Raw genomic sequence first — 20,463 nt, 5'->3', positions numbered from 1 at the left:
GTTTTCTCCTCCACAGATGCTGCCAGACCTGCTGAGATTTTCCAGCAACTTTGATTTTGTTCCTGATTTACAGCATCCGCAGTTCTTTTGGTTTTCATTTATTGCAATGTCTGGTCGGCATGGATGAGTTGGACTGAAGGCACTGTTTCCATGCTGTATGACACTATGACTTCTATATGTACACATCACAAAATCGACAACTATTCTGCATTGTATTACATTAGCCAATTGCATCTTTCACTACTATTGGCTTCTGATCATCTTTCTGATGTTTTCTTTCTCATCATGATGGGAATAGGGTATATATGAAAATAAGTTTTCATCATTTGCAATATCCAGTTAATTTATCTTACATACGATTTACTAAAATACAAAATAATTCAGAAGATGACAATAGGGATAACACTGTTTCTTAAATAAATGAAGTCAGATGACTGACTAAAATGACAGTTTTATTCAGAAGAAAATTATTAGTGTCAAGAGCTAATCTACTCCATTAAAATTATCTGCAAATTTTGAATTTTGCACACTATATTGATAGGTCAGTATTCTTTGTGCAGAATGAACAGATGAGAACGTGATTATTCAGCAAAATCAGTGTTACTGCTTGTCAAACAGAGAGCTAAACTCAAAGGGTATAGTCTGTTGGATAATTAAAGCTTGAATTTTGGAGACCCTGTCTTCAACCAGTGCAGCCTTCGAGTGCAACTTTTGGGATTGTTGGAGCATCAGATTTACCTTTAAAAGTTAACAGCATACTTAGATATGTGACTGCCACCTAGTGATTGTTCGTGGATTTGGTTGAAGCATCTGCAAAAGATGTAGTCAAATTTGAATTTTATAGGGAAGTGTTTATCGCATAAGGAGACACAAGATGTATAAGATCTGCGTGGATTTTGTACAGAGACTTAAATGGTGACATTACTTGAAAGCTTTAATATTTTTCTGTATTCTAGCAACTAATGCCCCATCTTTTAAAAATGAATTCATTTCAACAAGGCAAAACATCACATGAATGGATGCACTGGAATCAGAGAGTCAGAACAATTTTCAGTGGAATGGATGACTTGATTGTCTTCATTGTTTCTTAAACCAGTAGTATTCATTAAATGGGAAAGCTGAGCACTGTTTTTTGAAATCACCTTTTCAATACCAGGCCCTGACATGACCACTTCATGAGAGACAATTGAAGTTCCTGGCAAGTTACTCAGTGCGATTTGCAATTTCTGGTGTAGACCAGTCAGTCCCCTGAGCCCTGAAAGTCAGCATCTGTGTTGTCTGTAACAAAAATAGAAACTGCTGGAGAAACTCAGCAGGTCTGGCTGCAGTTGTGGAGAGAAAGCAGAGTCAACATTTCAGGTCCAGCAACGTTTCCTCAGAACTAGTTAATTCTGTTTCTCTCTACATAGGTGCTGCCATACTTGCTTCTCCAGCAGTTTCTGTTTTTGTTTCAGATTTCTTTTGGTTTTATTCTGTGTTGTCTGTATCAGAGGTAGAAATTTTATGGCCCAATGCAGAAATATTTGTATCATGTATAACTACGGGTGAGGTGCTGGATGACTGGAGAGTGGCTAATGTTGTGCCTTTGTTTAGGAGGGGGTGTAAGGAGAAGTCTGGGAACTATAGACCTGTGAGTCTGACTTCTGTGATAGGTAGGCTGTTGGAAGTGATTCTGAAAGATAGGATTTATATGCATTTGGAGGGCCAAAGAATGATTAGGGGTAGTCAGCATGGTTTTGTGTGAAGAAAATCATGACTGACAAACTTGATTGAGTTTTTTGAGGAAGTAACCAAGTAGATTGAAGAGGGCAGAGTGGTAAATATTGTTTACTTAGGTCAGAAATCACACAAAACCAAGTTATAGTCCGAGATAACAAAGTGTAAAGCTGGATGAACACAGCAGGCCAAGCAGCATCAGAGGAGCAGGAAGGCTGACGTTTCAGGCCTAGACCCTTCCTCTGATGCTGCTTGGTCTGCTGTGTTCATCCGGCTCTACACCTTGTTATCTCAGGTTCTCCAGCATCTGCAGTTCCTACTATTACCAAGTTATAGTCCAACAGGTTTTTTTGAAAACACAAGCTTTTAGAGTCTTACTCCTTCTTCAGGTGTTAGTGAGAGAGGTAGTATCAGACACAGAATTTATAAGTAAAAGATCAAAGGGTCACACCACTTATGAGGATATACAACAAACCTAAGATGTTGTTAAATCTTTAATCAGTTCAAAGGTTTTAATTGATTAATATGCATATGTAAATCCCCAGATTCCTTTGAAGTCACTGTCCTGTGAAAATTAAAAATTTTATCAATGTAAGGAAGAGGTGACATTTTAGGTCAGACAATGCATGTATGCATGTTAGGTGTGAGGTCTTGTTTAGAATCTGTTTATATTTAGGTTTGGAATCATACTGGTTTTATTTCTAAAGAAGGAATTTATAAAATGCCACATTGACTGACTGCCTATCAATTGTGTGCTTTTTGAACAAAATAGAATGTATCTGCAAATACAAATTCATCCTATTTATTTATATGTGTGTGCACGCGTGCACATGTGTGAGTGTGTGTGTGAGGGGAACACTTCAGCGGTCAAGGACATTTGGCTTCGGATCTTCGGGTAAACGTCCTCCAAGGCAGACTTCGGGATACACAACAACACAGAGCTGCCAAGCAGAGCCCGATAGCCAAGTTTGGTACCCATGAGGACGGCTTCAACTAGGATCTTGGGTTCATGTCGCACTACAGGTGACCCTACCACACTATATACTCTCACACACACGCCCGAAACGTCAGCCTTCCTGCTCCTATGATGCTGCTTGGCCTGCTGTGTTCATCCAGCTCTACACCTTGTTATCTCAGATTCTCCAGCATCTGCAGTTCCTACTATCTCTGGACTATAACCTGGTGTTGTGTGATTTCTGACCTCATCCACCACAGTCCAACACTGGCACCTCCACATCATTGTTTACTTAGATGTTAGTAAAGACTTTGACAAAGATTTTGCTTGGTAGACTAATTAGTAAGGTTCGATCACATGGGATTCAGGGTGAGCTTGCCACCCTCTGGAGGAGGCAATTGCCCAGTGGTATTTTCACTGGACTGTTAATCCTGAGACCCAGATAATGTTCTGGTGACAGAGGTTCGCATTCCACCATGGCAGATTTCACCATGCTGAATTGAATAGAAATCTGGAATTAAAAGTCTAATGATGACCATGAATCTATTGACGATTGTCAGGAAAAATTCACCTGGTTCACTAATGTGCTTTAGAAAAGGAAATCTGCCATGCTTACCTGGTCTGGCCTACATGTGACACTAGACCCACAGCAATGTGGTTGACTCTTAACTGCCCTCTGGGGATGGGCAATAAATGCTGACCTAGCCAACGATGCCCTCATCCTGTGAATGAATAAAAAAATTGGATATAAAATTGGTTTAACAGCAGGAGACAGAGAGGAATGGTGGAGGGTTGTTTTTCAGACTGGAGGCCTGTTACCAGCAGTTTTCCACAGGGATCAGTGCTGGATGCACTTTTATTTGTCATTTGTATAAGTGATTTAGATGAGAATATAGAAGGCATGTTAATAAGATTGCAGATGACAGCACAATTGGCAGAATAGTGCACAGTAAAAATGGTTATCTAAGATTACAGAGATCTTGATCAATTGGATCAATGGGCTGAAGAATGGCAGATGGATTTTAATTTGGATAAATGCGAGGTATTGCATTTTGGTAAAACAAACATGGGTAGATCATAAACAATTTAAAGTAGGACCTTCGGGATTGTGTTGTACAACACAGGGACCTAAGGGTTCAGTTACATAATTCTTAAAGTTTGCATCACATATAGATAGAGCAGTTAAGAAGGCATTTAGCACGCTTGCCTTCATTGCTCATACCTTTGAGGACAAGAGTTGGGACACAATGTTGAGGTTATACATGACGGTGGTAAGGCCTCTTTTGGAGTACTGTGTCCACTTCTGGTCGCCCTGTTATAGAAAGGATATTATCAAGCTGGAGAGGGTTCAGAAGAGAGTTATCAGGATGTCACCGGGACTGGAAGTTTTGAGCTATAAGGAGAGGCTGGATAGGCTGGGACTCATTTCACTGGAGCATGACGAGTGATAGATGTTTATAGAGTCTTGAAGGGTATAGATAAGGTAAATTCCAGGTCTTTTCCATAGAGTGGGGGATCTCAAGACCAGGGGGCATATTTTTAGACTAAGAGGAGAAAGATTTAAAAAAGACATGACAGGCAATTTTTTGCGCAGAGTGTGGTTCATGTGTGGTATGAACTTCCAGAGGAAGTGTTAGATGTGGGTAGAGTTACAATGTTTTAAAGACATTTAGATATGTACATGAATAAGAAATGTTTGGAAGGATATGGGCCAAGCGTAGACATGCAGGACTAGTTTAGTTTGGGATTATGGTTGGCATGGACTGGTTGGACTGAAGGGTCTTTTTCTGTGCTTTATAACTCTACGACTCATCAATTTGTGGAGTGTTCAGAGACTATAAGTGCCAAGACAGAACAGCTAGGGTGTAATGTACCAGATGTAACACATCTGTTTAATTACACATCTTCAAACATCACTCCCTCACTACTGAAACACAGGAACAACAGAATGTGCCATCTACACAAAATACACTGCAACAAATATTTGGGTGGGTTTAGACTGGGTGACTGCTTCGCAGAACACCTATGTACTATCCACAGAAAAGACCCTGAACTTCCAGTTGCCTGCCACTTCAACACACCACCTTGTTCCCTGGCCAACATCTCTGATTGGGTTGCTACTGTGCTTCAGCACAGCTCAGCGCAAGCTGGAGAAACAGCAACTCATTTTCTACTTGGGAACTCAAGCCTTCTGGACACAATATCGAATTCAGCAATTTTAGGGCCTGAGGCACCTTCTCCCATGACCTTACCCCAACCCCCACAAACCAGACCTTAATATTACAAAGTCTGCTATTACGCACAACCCATTGTTAGCCATTAATTGTCTCCATTAGTAGCTAATCATTCTCCTAGGCTGATTGTTATCCACTCCTTTGTCTGTCCAACTATACTTCCTTCTCCTTGGGCTCTATTTCTACCCATCATTTACTCCTCACCCCAAGCCCCCCACCCTTGCTTCTGCATAAAAAAACAACTTTCTCCTAGTTTTTATCAGTTCTGTGGAACTGGACCCAAAAATGTTAACTTTGATTTCTCTCCACAGATGCTACCAGACCTGCTGACCTTTTCCAGCAATTTCTGTTTTTGTTTCTGATTTCCAGCATCTGCATTTCTTTCAGCTTTTATTTTATTGATAATGGGCATTTGATGATCATAATGTCTTTGAGTTTAAGTATGATGGTTGAATCTTCCTTGTTGGAGAAGATCATTGCCTGACTTTTGCGTAGTGCAAATATTGCTGTTCACGTCTTGCTGCTTTGGGACATGATGCTTCAGTATCTGAGGATTTGCGAATGGTGTTGAACATTGTGCAGTCATTAGTGAACATCCCTACGTCTGACCTAATGATAGAGAGAAGGATGAAGCTGAAAATGGTTGAGCCCAGAACACTACATTGAGGAACTCCTCCAATGATATCCTGGGACTAAGATAATTGAGCTCCAATGACCTCTGCAACCATCTTCATTTGTGCTCGGTGTGACTCCAACCAGTGGAGAGTTTTCTCCCTTATTTCCTTGGCTTTTCCAGAGTATATTTCCAGGGCAAATTGGCCTAGCTCAGTTTAGGAAACCTGGTTGGCATGGACAAGTTGGGCTGAAGGGTCTATTTCCATGCTGTATGACTCTATGACCATGATTTACAAGGATGCTACCGAGAATGGAAAGTTTGAGCTATGAGGAGAGGCTGGTTAGGTCGGTAGTTTTTTTCCCTGTTATGTAGGAGGCTGAGGGCAAATTTAGCCCAATATGAGTCCCATTGGCAGCGGCGGCATTGGTGAGGTGGGCCCAAAGTGGATTCATGGCAGCAGCAGATTCGAGTTTGGTCCGGTGTGGAACCCGGTGGCATCGGTAGCAGCTGCATGGGTGAGGTACAGTGAGGACTCATAATGGCAAGACGGCACCAAAGAGTGGCGACTATTGTTCCAATGTCAGCAGCGTGGTAGAGGGGACTTGTGGGTGGTAACCAGACCCATGACGGAGCACTTAAGAAGGAAGACTGTAAATTTGAACACTTTTTCTTTATTTCTTTATTTTTCTGCATTCATATTCTATATTTTAGTTTATTTTTCTGTGTTTTAAGATGGTGCCAGAGAATTTTGTCACAAAATACACGTGACAATAAATAAATACTTCAAAAGATAAGGTGAATGGCCAAGGCCTTTTCCACAGGGTTGGGGAGTCCAAAACTAGAGGGCGTAGGTGTACATTGAGAGGGGAAAGATTTAAAAGGGTTCTAAGGGGCAACTTTTTAACACAGAAGATGATGCATAAATGGAACGTGCTGCCAAGGAAGTGGTAGAGGTAGCTACAGTTACGACTTGGGCTCTATCTCTACCTATCATTTACTCCTCACCCCTTACTACTGAAACACAGGAACAACAGAATGTACCATCTACACAAAATACACTGCAACAAATATTTGGGTGGGTTTAGACTGGGTGACTGCTTCGCAGAACACCTATGTACTATCCAGAGAAAAGACCCTGAACTTCCAGTTGCCTGCCACTTCAACACACCACTTGGTCATTTGGACAGGTACATGGATAGGAAAGGTTTAGGAGGAAAGAGCCAAATGGCACTAATTCAGTTTAGGAAACCTGGCCGCATCGGTGAGTTGGGCTGAAGGGCCTGTTTCTGTCCTGTATACTTCAATGACTCTATGATTGTAAGAACAATAATACATTTGTTAATGTGATTTCCCCTTCAGAAAACCATATTTGCCCTGCTTGATTACCTTCATCGATAGCAAGTGCTATTCTATAACTTTTTAGTAACATTCTTCCTATGACAGATGTTAAGCTAATTAGCCTATAGTTCCCTGCTTTCTTCTCCTTTTTTGAATAGTGGAATTACATGCATCACGTTACAATGAAATGAAACCTCCTCAAATCCAGGGAAGGTTTAAAAAGTCAAAGCCAACACATCGACTCACTCTCATTTGCCACTTCTTTGAAGACCTAAGGATGATATCCATCAGGAACTAGGCACTTGTCAGCTGCAGTCCCAGCAATTGGCTCTGTACCACTTCCTTGGTGAATATAATTTTCTTGAGTTCCTTCCCTCCACTTCCTGATTCACAGCTATTTCCGGAATGTTACTTGTATCCTTAATAATGAAGACTAAAAAATGCCTTATTTCATCTGTTCATGGGATGTGGTTGTCGCTATTTTTGGTGTCATTATAGTCCAACCATAATATTACAGCCTTTCCCATTCCATTATACAGAGAGTGATGCTGAAGATATTAGTGCACCTCTTCCAACTGAAAGCGCAGAGAAAATGGATACAGAAGAGGAAGAACTCCCAGATGCAAAGGTACAAGCGTGTAATTTGATTAACCTGTTTGCACACACCCACACAATGGATATGATGAAAATTTGTTACATTCACTGGCATAAGAGTACATACTCATTTGAGAGACCTAGCGATTTGGGTGCTAGTCAGGGACAAAACAAAAACAAACTGAAAGAGAAGTTCCTGAAATTTGCTGGATTCTTGATTTTTAAAAAAAATCTTTCATGGGATGTGGGCATTGCTGATGAGGCTAGCATTTGCTCATAACCCAGTTGCCTTTGAACTGAATGGTTTGTAATAGGGCAGTTAAGACTCAACCACATTGTTGTGGATCTGGAATCACATGTAGGCCTGACTGGTTAAGGATGAACAATGTTCCTTTTCTAAAGAGGACATTAATGAGCCGGATGAGTGTTTTACAGCAGTCAGTGATTATTACGCAGTGTTTTTCAGAATAAATTTATTTTCCAAACTTCTATTTTTTTAGACCATTGATTGCAATATAGCCCACAACACCTCATTATTTCCTTGATGACAAAGATACTGTGGGATTGTGAATGGTGAGGAAGATGTAAAGAAGCTTAAGGCTAATTTAGACAGGTTGAGTGAGTGGGCAAATACATGGCAGGTGCAGCATAATCTGGATAAGTGTGAAATATGGAAGAGAGAATAGCAGAGTATGGTTTAAAGAGTGATAGATTGAGAAATGTTGACATATAAAGGGACCTTAGTGTTATTTTACAGCAAGAATGCTGGAGTACCTGGAGGGCAGATGGTATGTTAGAACATAAGAACATAAGAACTAGGAGCAGGAATAGGCCATCCGGCCCCTCGAGGCTGCCCCACCATTCAATAAGATCATGGCTGATCTTTTTGAGACTCAGCTCCACTTACCCGCTCGCATACTATATCCCCTAATTCCTTTACTGTTCAAAAATTTATCTAGCCTTAAACGCATTCAGCGAGGTAGCTTCAACCGCTTCACTGGGCAGGGAATTCCACAGACTCACAACCCTTTGGGTGAAGAAGTTCCTCCTGGCCTCAGTCCTACATCTGCTTCCCTTTATTTTGAGGCCAAGCCCCCAGTCCTAGTTTCACCTGCGAGCGGAAACAACCTCCCTGCCTCCACCTTATCTATTCCCTTCATAATCTTATATGTTTCTATAAGATCTCCCCTCATTCTTCTGAATTCCAATGAGTATAATCCCAGCCTACTCAATCTGTCCTCATAATCCAACCCTCTCAACTCTGGAATCAACCGAGTGAATCTCCTCTGCATCCCCTCCAGTGCTAGTATATCCCTTCTCAAGTAAGGAGACCAAAACTGCACACAGTACTCCAGGTGTGGCCTCACCAGGACCCTATATGGCTGCAGCATAGCCTCCTGTTTTAAACTCCATCCCTCTAGCAATGATAGACAAAATTCCATTTGCCTTTTTAATTACCTGCTGCACCTGCAATCCTACTTTTAGCGTTTCATGCACAAGGACACCCAAGCCCCTCTGCACAGCTGCAATTTTTTACCATTTGAAACAGAGTCCATTTTCCTGTTATTCCTACCAAAATGGATGACCTCACACTTATCAACATTGTACTCCATCTGCCAGACCTTTGCCCACTCACTTAGATTATCTATAACCCTCTGCAGACTCTCAGTGTCTTCTGCACACATTGCTCTACCACTCACCTTAGTGTCATCTGCAAATTTTGACACACCACACCTAGTCCCCAACTCCAAATCATCTATGTAAATTGTAAACAATTGCGGTCCCAACACTGATCCCTGAGGCACGCCACTAGCCACTGACCGCCAACCAGAAAAACACGCATTTACCCCTACTCTTTGCTTTCTACTAGTCAATCAATCCTCTATCCTTGCCTATACATTACCTGTAATATTGTTGCAACTTTATCTTATGTAGCAGCCTTGGTGTAGCACCTTGTCAAATGCCTTTTGGAAATCCAGATGTTAGCTTTCATTGCAATAAGGTTTGAGTACATGAACAAAGAAGTCTTACTGCCGCTGTTCAGGACTTTGGTGAGACTGCACCAGGAGTGCTGTATGCATTTATGAACTCATTATCTTAGAAAAGATATAACTGCCACTGGAGTGAAAATTCCACTGGTTCCTGGAATGGCAGGTTTGTTGAATGAGGAAAGATTGGTTCAGCCAGTTTAAAAGAATGAAGGAAGATCTCACTGAAACATAAAATTCTGGGAGCTGATCAGACTAAGTTAAGAGATTATGTTTCCTCTGGCTGCGATATACAGAGCAATGGGTCATGGTCTCAGGTTATACAGGAGTTAATTCCAGAATGAGATGAGGAGAAATTTCTTCAGTCTGAAAGTGGTGAACCTGTGGATTTCTCTACCGTAGAAGGCTATGGAAGCTGTCACTGAACATATTTACGAATCAGCTAGACTTCTAGAGGCTTAAGATGTCAAGAGGTTTGATGAGAGAGTGAGAGTAAGGCATCAGGATAGAGCAATACCCATGATCATGTTGAATGGCAGAGCGGGCTTGATGAGCCAAAGGACCTACTCCTATTTCTCCTCCTATTTTCTGTACTGCTATGTTTCCCTGTCTAAGTTGCTCTGGATGCCCTTTACGGTAAACAGACAAAATATACTTCTGGATTCTCAGTCATAATTGTAGAGGATGCTGTCTACTCCCTAACTGTTAAGTTCCAATGACTACAGACTTTCTGTTACATTTCTACTTCTCTCTACATCTTGTACTGACTTTTGTTCTCCTGTCACATGGAGAACATTCTGGGTTTTCACCTCATGGCCTACGTTCTTATTCTCACAGGTAGCAAGTAAATCATACCTGTTGGTCTGGGCCTCTCCCCACTTGGTTTCCCATATCTATTCTATTACTAACAGTCACACATACTTACCTTCGTACATCTGTGCTTTCCTCTGAGGCCTGACTGTACACTAGAGAAAACTATCCATATATTCCTCCCTCTTCAGTTCAGACAGGTCAAAGAGTATCTTACTTGAATTCCAGATCAAGGTGCTGATTTCCCTGGCATTAGAACTGTACCAAAATGGTATCAAAGAATCGAATCTCTACAGTGTGGAAGCAGACCATTCAGTCCATCGAACCTACACTGACCCTCTGAAGAGCATGCCACCCAGACCCAACTCCTACCCTATCCCTGTAGCCCTGCATTTCCCATGGCTAATCCATCTAACCTGTACATCACTGGACACAATGGGTAATTTAGCATGGCCAGTCCACCTAACCTGCACACCTTTGGACTGTGGGAGGAAACTGGAGCACTTGGAGGAAACCCACGCCGACACGGGGAGCATGTGCAAACTCCACACAGACAGTCAGTCGCTCAAGGCTGGAATCATACCTGGGTCACTGGTACTGTGACGCAACAGTGCTGACAACTGAGCCGCTGTGCCTCCCCATCCTGAGCATGCTCATGTAATCAGCATATCTGCTGACATAAACTTCCAGCAGGCTACCTGCAAGCTTGCCATCCTATTAAGCATGGATTCATGTTCAATCAGAGGGCTCATAGCCATGTTACCTAGCAGGCACATTGGGAGAGGCAGGTCTTAATTACTCATAGAGAGGTCACCAGTTAAAGAAGTTTGAAGACAGCAATGGCATCAGGGTGGAAGGAAAGCCCCTCTGGTGGATCATAGTTGAGGCCTTTCATCTCTGTGATCGGTCACTGAACCATGGAGCCTACATCTCTGACACCACTGTGACCTGCCATTGCAAGGCTACCTCACATCTTATAGCAGGCTGCTCTTATGGCAGTTAATCAACAGTTGCTAGGTTTCTTTTTTTATGTCCAGAAGTGCTCTCACACACAACCGAATATGGCTTTTTTCCCATTGCCAAATCACCTGTGGCATTTTGTTTTCATCTATTAACCATGACTATGAAATCACCAGTGTTTTCCAGCTGATTAATTTATGTGCAAAGCCCATAAAGGGCAATGCAGACAATCAAAGGTGAGGGAGAAGTAGGGAGAAGACAGGGAACTATATCAAACTAGAGTTGGAAGGGGAGATAAAGTACACTACTATCTGTGGTGCCCACCTCTCTCTATGGGCATCAAGAGGATTGGTGGACACTGCATACTTCCTCTTCAAGGGCACCTGGGCATAAATGTAAGTTGTTAGGTTCCTGAAAATTGACCACTAAGTAGGGCCTTAATTACCCAAATTGGCTGCTGGTTTCCTTGAAGCAGGCAGGCAACCCCTTATTTGCAGTCCAAGCTTGGGAAATTTCTCCTAAACCAATAAATCGATCAGCGAACCGTTCTGATGCGGCTTCCCCAATTTTGTAGTTCCATTATCTCCCACTCCATCTCCAAAATGCTGGAGAAATTTATTCCAAAGACTCTGAGTCAATGTGTCCCAAACAAGAGGCATGTATTTAAAAAACAACAAAAGCCAAAAAAAGGGAGAAGATAAACTTTCAAGTTGAACTTGCACATAATACCAAGACAGACAGCAAGAATTTCTTTAAATATAAAAAAAGAACAGTAGCCAAAGTTAACATTGGCCCCTTTGGGAATGAGGCTGTTGTAATGATAATGAGGAACCAAGAAATAGAGAAGTTGATCAAATGCTTTGCATCTGTCTTCACAGTAGAAGGCTCAAATAGGGGAAATGATAGCCGAGTGGTATTATTGCTGGACTGTTACTCCAATGACCCAGATAATATTCTGGGAACCTGGGTTCAAATCCTGCCATGTCAGATGGTGGAATTTGACTTCAATTTAAAAAAAGAACTGGAATTAGGAGTCTAATGATGACCATGAATCCATTGTCAATTGTCAAGGAAAATCCCATCTGGTTCACTCATGCTCTTTAGAGAAGGAAACTGTCATCCTTACCTGGTCTGGTCTATGTGTGATTCCAGACCAATAGCAATGTGGTTGACTCCTAACTGCCCTGCCTGGCTAACAATGCCCTCATCCTGTGAATGAATAAAACAAATTCCAAAATTATGTATTTTACATAATTAAATAATCAAGGGGCAAAAGAAGGAGAGGAATTAAGTGCAACATCTATCATTTGATAAAATGTTTAAGGGGAAATAATGAGGATAAATACCGATAAATCCCCTGGACCTGATAGGATGCATCCTAGTTTATTAAAAGAAGTAGCTGCAGAGACAGTGGATGCACAAGTAATAATCTTCCAAGAAAAAAAGTACATATAGGCCAGTTGGCTGTTATTGAGAGAACTTCATAATGTATTATAAAGGATGTAATAGTGGGGCATATAGAAATTCATAATATGATCAAACAGACTCAGCATAGCTTCACAAAGGGGAAATAATGCCTGATAAATTTATTAGAATTCTTTGAGAAGGTAACAAGCAGGAAAGAGTAGGGGAAGCAGTGGGTGTAATCCATTCTGTGTGACTATATCAAGCTGTTGCCTGACTAGTCTGTGAGACAGCTCTTCCAATTTTGGCAGAAGCTCTCAAATGTTTCACGGTTCTTAGTTGTTTTAATCTTCTAGAGGCAATTTTAACACTGCTATTAGTTCTGTTCCCTTTTTAACGGTCGGTCGTTGTATTCACAGATGTTGATTGCCTCTGCTTGCTTTTAAGCTCCTACTTATTTAAGGATACTCTCATGGTATTCCAACTAGAATCATCTTTCTTCCCAAATAGTGGTGGCTTTGGTAGAATAGAAGGTTTCTTCAGGTAAACACTGAGGTTATACAGGATGTTGGTGAGGTCACTTTTAGAGTATTGTATATAGTTCTGATCACCCTGCTATAGGAAGGATATTACTGAATTAGAGAGGATTCAGAAAAGATTTACTAGGATGTTGTTGAAACTAGAGGGTATGAGTTATAAGGAGAAACTGGACAGGTTGGGACTTTTTCACTGGAGCATAGGAGATTGAGGGTGACCTTATAGAGGTTTATAAAATCATGAGGGGCGTAGATAGGGGGAATGGCAAAGGTGTTTTCCCGAGGGTGGGGGAGTTCAAAACTTGGGGCTATATTTTTAAGAGATAGTAGGAACTGCCGATGCTGGAGAATCTGAGACGACAAGGTGTAGAGCTGGATGAACACAGCAGGCCAAGCAGCGTCAGAGGAGCAGGAAAGCTGACGTTTCGGGCCTAGACCCTTCTTCAGAAATGGGGGAAAGGAAGGGGATTCTGAAATAAATAGGGAGAAAGGGGAAGGTGGATAGAAGGTGGATAAAGGAGAAGATAGGTGGAGAAGAGACAGACAGGTCAAAGAGGCGGGGATGGAGCCAGTAAAGGTGAGTGTAGGTGGGGAGTTAGGGAGGGGATAGGTCGATCCAGGGAGGACGGACAGGTCAAGGAGGCAGGATGAGATTGGTAGGTAGGAGATGGGGGTGGGGCTTGAGGTGGGAGGAGTGGATAGGTAGTAGGACAGGTTAGGGAGGCGAGTACGAGCTGGGCTGGTTTTGGGATGTGGTCGGGGGAGAGAAGATTTTGAAGCTTGTGAAGTCCACATTGATACCATTGGGCTGCAGGGTTCCGAACCGAAATATGAGATGTTGTTCCTGCAACCTTCGGGTGGCATCGTTGTGGCACTGCAGGAGGCCCAGGATGGACATGTCGTCCAAGGAGTGGGAGGGGGAGTTGAAATGGTTCGCGACTGGGAGGTGCAGTTGTTTGGTGTGAACCGAGTGTAGGTGTTCTGCAAAGCGGTCCCCAAGCCTCCGCTTGGTTTCCCCGATGTAGAGGAGGCCACATTTGGAACAGCGGATACAGTATACCACATTAGCAGATGTGCAGGTGAACATTTGTTTGACGTGGAAGGTCTTCTTAGGGCCTGGGATGGGGTTGAGGGGGTAGGTGTAGGGGCAGGTGTAGCACTTCCTGCAGTTGCAGGGAAAAGTGCCGGGTGTGGTGCGGCTGGTGGGGAGTGTGGAGCGGACAAGGGAGTCACGGAGAGAGTGGTCCCTCCAGAAAGCAGAGAAGGGTGGGAACCCTGCAGCCCAATGGTATCAATGTGGACTTCACAAGCTTCAAAATCTCCCCTCCCCCAATCGCATCCCAAAACCAGCCCAGTTCGTACCCGCCACCCTAACCTGTCCTCCCACCTATCCACTCCTCCCACCTCAAGCCCCACCCCAATCTCCTACCTACTAGCCTCATCTCACCTCCTTGACCTGTCCGTCCTCCCTGAACTGACCTATCCCCTCCCTAATTCCCCACCTACACTCACCTTTACTGGCTCCATCCCCGCCTCTTTGACCTGTCTGTCTCCTCTCCACCTATCTTCTCCTTTATCCATCTTCTATCTGCTTCCCCCTTTCTCCCTATTTATTTCAGAATTCCCTTCCCCTCCCCCATTTCTGAAGAAGGGTTTAGACCCGAAAAATCAGCTTTCCTGCTCCTGTGATGCTGCTTGGCCTGCTGTGTTCATCCAGCTCTACACCTTGTTGTCTCGCTATATTTTTAAGGTGGGAGGAGAAATATTAAAAGGTCTGAGGGGCAACTTTTTCACACAGAGAGTGGTTTATATGTGGAATGAACTGCCGGAGGAAGTGGTAGATCCAGGTACAGTTATAACATTTAAAGACATTTAGACAGGTACGTGAATAGGAAAGGTTTAAAGAGTTATAGGCTAAACTCGGGCCAGTGGGACTAGTTTAGTTTGGGAAACTTGGTCAGCATGGACGAGTTGGACCAAAGGGTCTATTTCTGTGCTGTATGTCTCTGATTCTGACTCTATTTGGATTTTCAGAATACATTTGATAAGGTACAATAGGCTGCTTCAGGAAAGTGAATGTAGTGTAGCCAAGTTCGCAGATGACACAAAAATAGGTGGAAAGGAAAGTCATGAGGATGAGAAAGAGATTTTCTTGAGGGATATACACAGGCTAAGCGAGTGGGCAAACACTTGGCAGATGGAGTATAATGTGGGAACATGTGAGATGTGCACTTTGGCAGGAAGAATGGACGAGCTGATATTATTTAAATTGAGAAAGATATTTGGAGATCCTCATTCATGAATCATAAAAAGCTAACATCTAAGTTCAGCGGATAATAGGGAAGGCAATTTTATTTCAAAGGGAATAGAATATAATAGGGAGGTTTTGCTAAAACTATATAAGGCACTTGTCAGACCACAGCTGGAATACTGTGAACAGTTTTGTGTTCCTTATCCAAGAAAAGATTCACTGGCATTGGAGGCAAGCCAGAAGAGAAGGTTCAGTAGACTGGCACCAGATATGGAGGTATTGTCTTATGAGGACAGGTTCAGCAGGGTGGGCCTTTAGTCAATTGCAATTTAGAAGAATGAGATGCAACCATACAAGATTCTTAGGGGACTTGAGAGGGTAAATGCAGAATAATTATTTCCCTTTCTGGAGTGTTGAGGACCAAAGGGCATAATCTCAAAATATAGAATTGCATATTTAAAACAAGAGATGAGGAGGAATTTTTTTCTCCCAGAGAGTATTGAATCAATGGAATTCTTCATTGCAGATGACTCTGAAAGCTATGTTGTTATGCATATTCAAGGCTGAGATGAACTAATTTTTAATTAGTAGGGGAATCAAGGGTTAAGAGGGGAAGGCAGGAAAATGGAGTTGAATTATCAGATCATCCATGATCTCACTGAATGTGAAGCAGACATAATAGGCTTTTTTAAAATTCATTCACAGGACGAGGGTGTTGCTGGCTAGGCCAGCATTTATTGCCCATCCCTAATTGACCAGAGGGCAGTTAAGACTCAACTACATTGCTGTGGGTCTAGAGTCACATGTAATTCAGACCAGGTAATGATGGCAGTGTCCCTCCCTATTGGACATTAGTGAGCCAGATGGGGTTTTCCCGACAATTAGCATGGTTTAATGGTCATCACTAGACTCATAAGTCCGCATTTTTACTGAATTCAATTCAATTGAATTCCACCGTCTGCTGTGGCAGGATTCAAACCTGGGTCCCAGATAATTACCTGGGTCTCTGGATTAACAGTCCAGCAATAATGCCACTAAGCTATCACCTCCCCTAAATGAATGGTCTGTTTCTGCTTCTGCATCTTATGGTCTTATAGTATTTGAAAATATGGTGATTTGCAACTGTTTTACTCTCTACAAATGTGGTATTATTGTCCACAGGATCCTACTGCTGCTTCTAATTTGGTTGTTCATATTTTCTGATATGGTTTATCTGCATTCAGCAAGCAGATAGATTTGGTTTAACATCTGATCTGAGAGACAGCACTTTTGAAAAAGCAGCACTTCCTGAGTAGTGTGTACTGTAGCAGAGTCCTATTTATTTGTTCACGCATTAGAAATCACCTCTAAGAAAAGAAGTTTGTAAAATTTTAATTCATAGCTTAATTAAATGATACTTCAGCATAAACCTGTGCTTGAGATGTCGTCATTTCATGCATCTTTTTATCTATATTAATTTACAGGGAGCTGAAGAGGAAGAAGAGAAGGAAGTAGTAAGACCACGACAGGAAAGAAAGATTCCCAATCAGTTCAACTTCAGTGAAAGAGCTTCTCAGACTTTCAACAACCCTATGAGGGTATGCCACTACAACCCTTTTTTTAATTAGTCAGGATTTTGACCCTGCAAGACTGAAGGAACAGCGATATATTTCCATGTCTGGATGCTGAATGGCTTGGAGGAGAAGTTGGTGATGTTCCCATGTATCTGCTGCCCTTGTCTGCCGAGTGGCCATGGGTTTGGAAGGTGTTCTGTTGGTGATTTTCTGCAGTACATCTTATAGATGGTACACACTGCTACTTCATCAGCTGAGAATTGGTGCTGAAGGGACTGAATGTTTATGGTTATGGTGCCAATCAAACGGGTTGCTTTGTCCTGGATGGTGTCAAGTTTGTTGAGTATGGATGCTGCACTCATCCAGACAAGTGAGGAGCCTCTAACCTTCTCTTGTAGCCACAATAATTTTATGGCTAGCCCAGTTCAGTTTCTGGTCAATAGTAACCGCCAGGATGTTGTTAGTCAAGATTCAGTAATAGTGACACTATTGAATGTCAAAAGTTGATGGTTAGATTGTCTGTTGTTGGAAATGGTCATTGCCTGGCATTTGTATAGTGCAAACTGAGGCTAGATCACATAGCAACCAATTTTAATTCTCTGCACCCACTACCTTGTACCAATTGCATACTGGGAGTTAGATCATAGTTCAGAAGAGGCCTAGCCAGTAAGTTTAAACAATGTATTTTTAGCTGTCCCTCTGAGTGAGAAGCAGTACTCCTCCCAGCTCCACAAGAAAGTTTTGGACCTTGCTTATCCCAACCTCCTCCTGGCCCTCAGTTCATTCTGATTGTGGCTTTGAAGTGACTCCGAAATCACAGACAGAAAAGACATACTCATCATAATCAGAAAGCACCCTTGTGGCTAAAACAATCCCTTCCCAAACCAGCCCCAGACACTTAGTTGATGACTGGGGACTGCATTGCATAGCTGAGTTGATTTGAACCGGTATAGGTGCCATTCAATGAAGAATTTATTATAATTCACCTTGGCTGGACTTTCATTTGAACAGTGCTTCCTGGTTTGCTACCCACATAGGGAAATGCTTGCTTCATTTCCATCCCTGATTTAAACTTGAAGCCAGAGTGTCCTTTTGGCCTGCTGTGAAATTGCGGTTATAAATGATAAACTTCACATTTTCAGGAAGTAATCATCATTAAAAATTTCTTCAGTGATTGCTTTGATAAGTCAGATAATAGCAAATCAAGGGAATTTCAACCAGTATTCTATCAGTTAATTATCTGTGAAATTAGATTGGAGTGTGTGAATGAGCTGAGAGACAGTGTGTGATTGGAGTGCAGGTCCTCTTTTTTTCATTCTTTCACAGGATATGGGCGTCACTGACAAGGTCTAAGTTTGTTGCCCATGTATAATTGCCCTTGAACTGGATGGCTTGCATGAGGGCAATGTTGTTGGTTTGGAATCACATGCTGGCTAGACCAGGTAAAGATGGCAGATTTTCTTCCCTAAAGGAAGTAAACCAGATTGAATTTTATGACAATTGAGGCTAGTTTTCATGAACATCATGACTAAAAATTGCTTTATGCAGATTTATTTATTGAAATTAAATTGCATCAGCTGTTAAGGTGGGATTTTACCCTATGCACAAAAAGCATTAGCCTGGACCTCTAGATTGCTGGGCCAGTGATACTAGCACTGTGGCACCATCAGACTGACCATATTTTCACAACTGTTCAACTTCCTCTTGTCGAGTCATAGAGTCATAGAGATCTGTAGCATTAAAAAGGCCCTTCGGCCCATCAAGTCTGTGCCAGTCAAAAACAAACACATAACAATTCCAATCCCATTCACCAGCGCTTGGCCTATCGCCATGTAAGTCTTGCAATCGTGAGTGAACATCTAAATGCTTCTAAAATGCTGTGACGATTTCTGACTCCATCTCCCTTATAGGCAGTGTGTTCCAGATTCCTGCCATACTCTGGTAGAGAAAAAAAAATCAAGTTTCCTCTAAACCTTTCGCCCTTGTATAACATCTATGACCCCGGTTATTGATTCCGTCACTGAGGAGAAAAGTGTCTATGCCACTCATAATTAATACATCTTAAACATATCCCCCTGAGTCTCCTTTGCTGTAAGGAAAACAACCCCAGTCTATTCAATCTCTTGACATAACTAAAGCTCTCCAGCCCATTTACATCCTGGTAAGTGTCTTCTGTACCCTCTCCATTCCTTTCTATAATGCGGGTTCCAAAAGCTATTTACTCTGCTTTCCCTGGAGCAGACACGGTGACACCAGGTTTACAACGTGCCCCTTCAAGAGAACTAGGACAGACAAATCCCTCTTAAAGGGAGGTAAAGTCACTTCTCCCTGCTTACAACATTATGAACCATTAATATTCATAGATGGCTTCATCTTCAAAGACTTTAGTCTCATGTTATTAGTATGCTACATTATAGATATACAGTACATTAAACCTAATCATGCAAACTTTCAGTACTACAGTCCATCTCAGTCCATTTCTTTTGCCATCAAACTGCTCCATCTTCCTTCATCAAAGTTGTGACAAAGGATAGGCAATTACATTCTCTCGTCATACCAAGTATAATTTTCAAATTGAATGGGTGTTACAATAAACTCCATCTAAACAGTCTGGTATTTTTATCCTTGGATATTTCTAAAAACATAAAGGTGTTATGATCAGTATCTCCATTGTCTCAGATACATTACTGGCAACATAAATGCTGAAATGTTGTAATGCTAACATCAAACTTGAAGTCTCTTTCTCATTGGTGGAATATTTCTTTTGATAAATATTCAACTTTCTGGAAAAATATCCATTCGGTCTTTCTATCTTCTTGTCATCTTTTGTAAGAGTACATCCACATCACTCGCATCGATAGCCACCTTGAATGGCTTTGTGCAGTTAGGTGTTGCTAACACTAGAGTGATGGTTTACACAGCTTTCAGGCTATCAACTACCTTCTGACACTCTTCCATCCACTGAAATTTTCAGCACTTCTTCAACAGTTCAGTCAGTGGAGCAACGACACTGATAAAATCCAGTATGAATGTTCAATAAAAACCACTTGGTAACAGGAATCAATGGTCTGGGAAATGCGCTATAACTTTTACTTTCACATTCCGTGAGGCCATCTGTTCATATCCAAAGATATTGCCAAGGAACATGACTTGGGGTTTTGCAAACTCACTCTTAGCCAAGTTTATCACCAAGTCCATTTCCTGTCGTTGGTCAAATAATTCTGCTAGATGCTCTAAATATTCCTACCATATGTGACTAAAAATCACCAGATCATCTAGATATACCACACAATTGGGTAATCCCAAAATGACCATTAGTTAATTTTTGAAATGTGGCTGGCACATTCTTCATACCAAATGGCATGACTTTAAACTGGTAAAGTCCATTTGTGTCATGAAAGCCAAAATTTCCTTTGCTTTTTCAGATAAAGTTATCTGCCAGTATCCCCTGAGTAAGCCTAACTTATTAATACAAGTTACTTGTCCCACCTTCTCAACACAGTCTTCC

The 20,463-nt window shown here is 41.9% G+C and overlaps 2 protein-coding genes across 4 annotated transcripts in view; one reads left to right on the top strand and one right to left on the bottom strand.

Annotated features, from left to right (window-relative positions):
• Positions 1-20,463, bottom strand: part of fam219aa (family with sequence similarity 219 member Aa) — a 417,719-nt gene that overhangs the window by 91,701 nt on the left and 305,555 nt on the right. The window lies entirely within an intron of this gene.
• dnai1.2 (dynein, axonemal, intermediate chain 1, paralog 2) overlaps positions 1-20,463 on the top strand; it is a 223,974-nt gene that overhangs the window by 26,692 nt on the left and 176,819 nt on the right. The window contains exons 5-7 of the mRNA XM_048599020.1: positions 1,607-1,630; positions 7,377-7,487; positions 16,866-16,979. Of these exons, the coding sequence (XP_048454977.1) occupies positions 1,607-1,630; positions 7,377-7,487; positions 16,866-16,979 (249 nt within the window). The remainder of the gene's footprint in view (positions 1-1,606; positions 1,631-7,376; positions 7,488-16,865; positions 16,980-20,463) is intronic.

This window comes from Rhincodon typus, chromosome 1 (genome assembly GCF_021869965.1).
Source record: "Rhincodon typus isolate 14 chromosome 1, sRhiTyp1.1, whole genome shotgun sequence".
Lineage (NCBI taxonomy): Eukaryota > Metazoa > Chordata > Chondrichthyes > Orectolobiformes > Rhincodontidae > Rhincodon > Rhincodon typus.
Note: the sequence above shows the minus strand (reverse complement) of the source record. Positions and strands in the feature narration are given on the sequence as shown.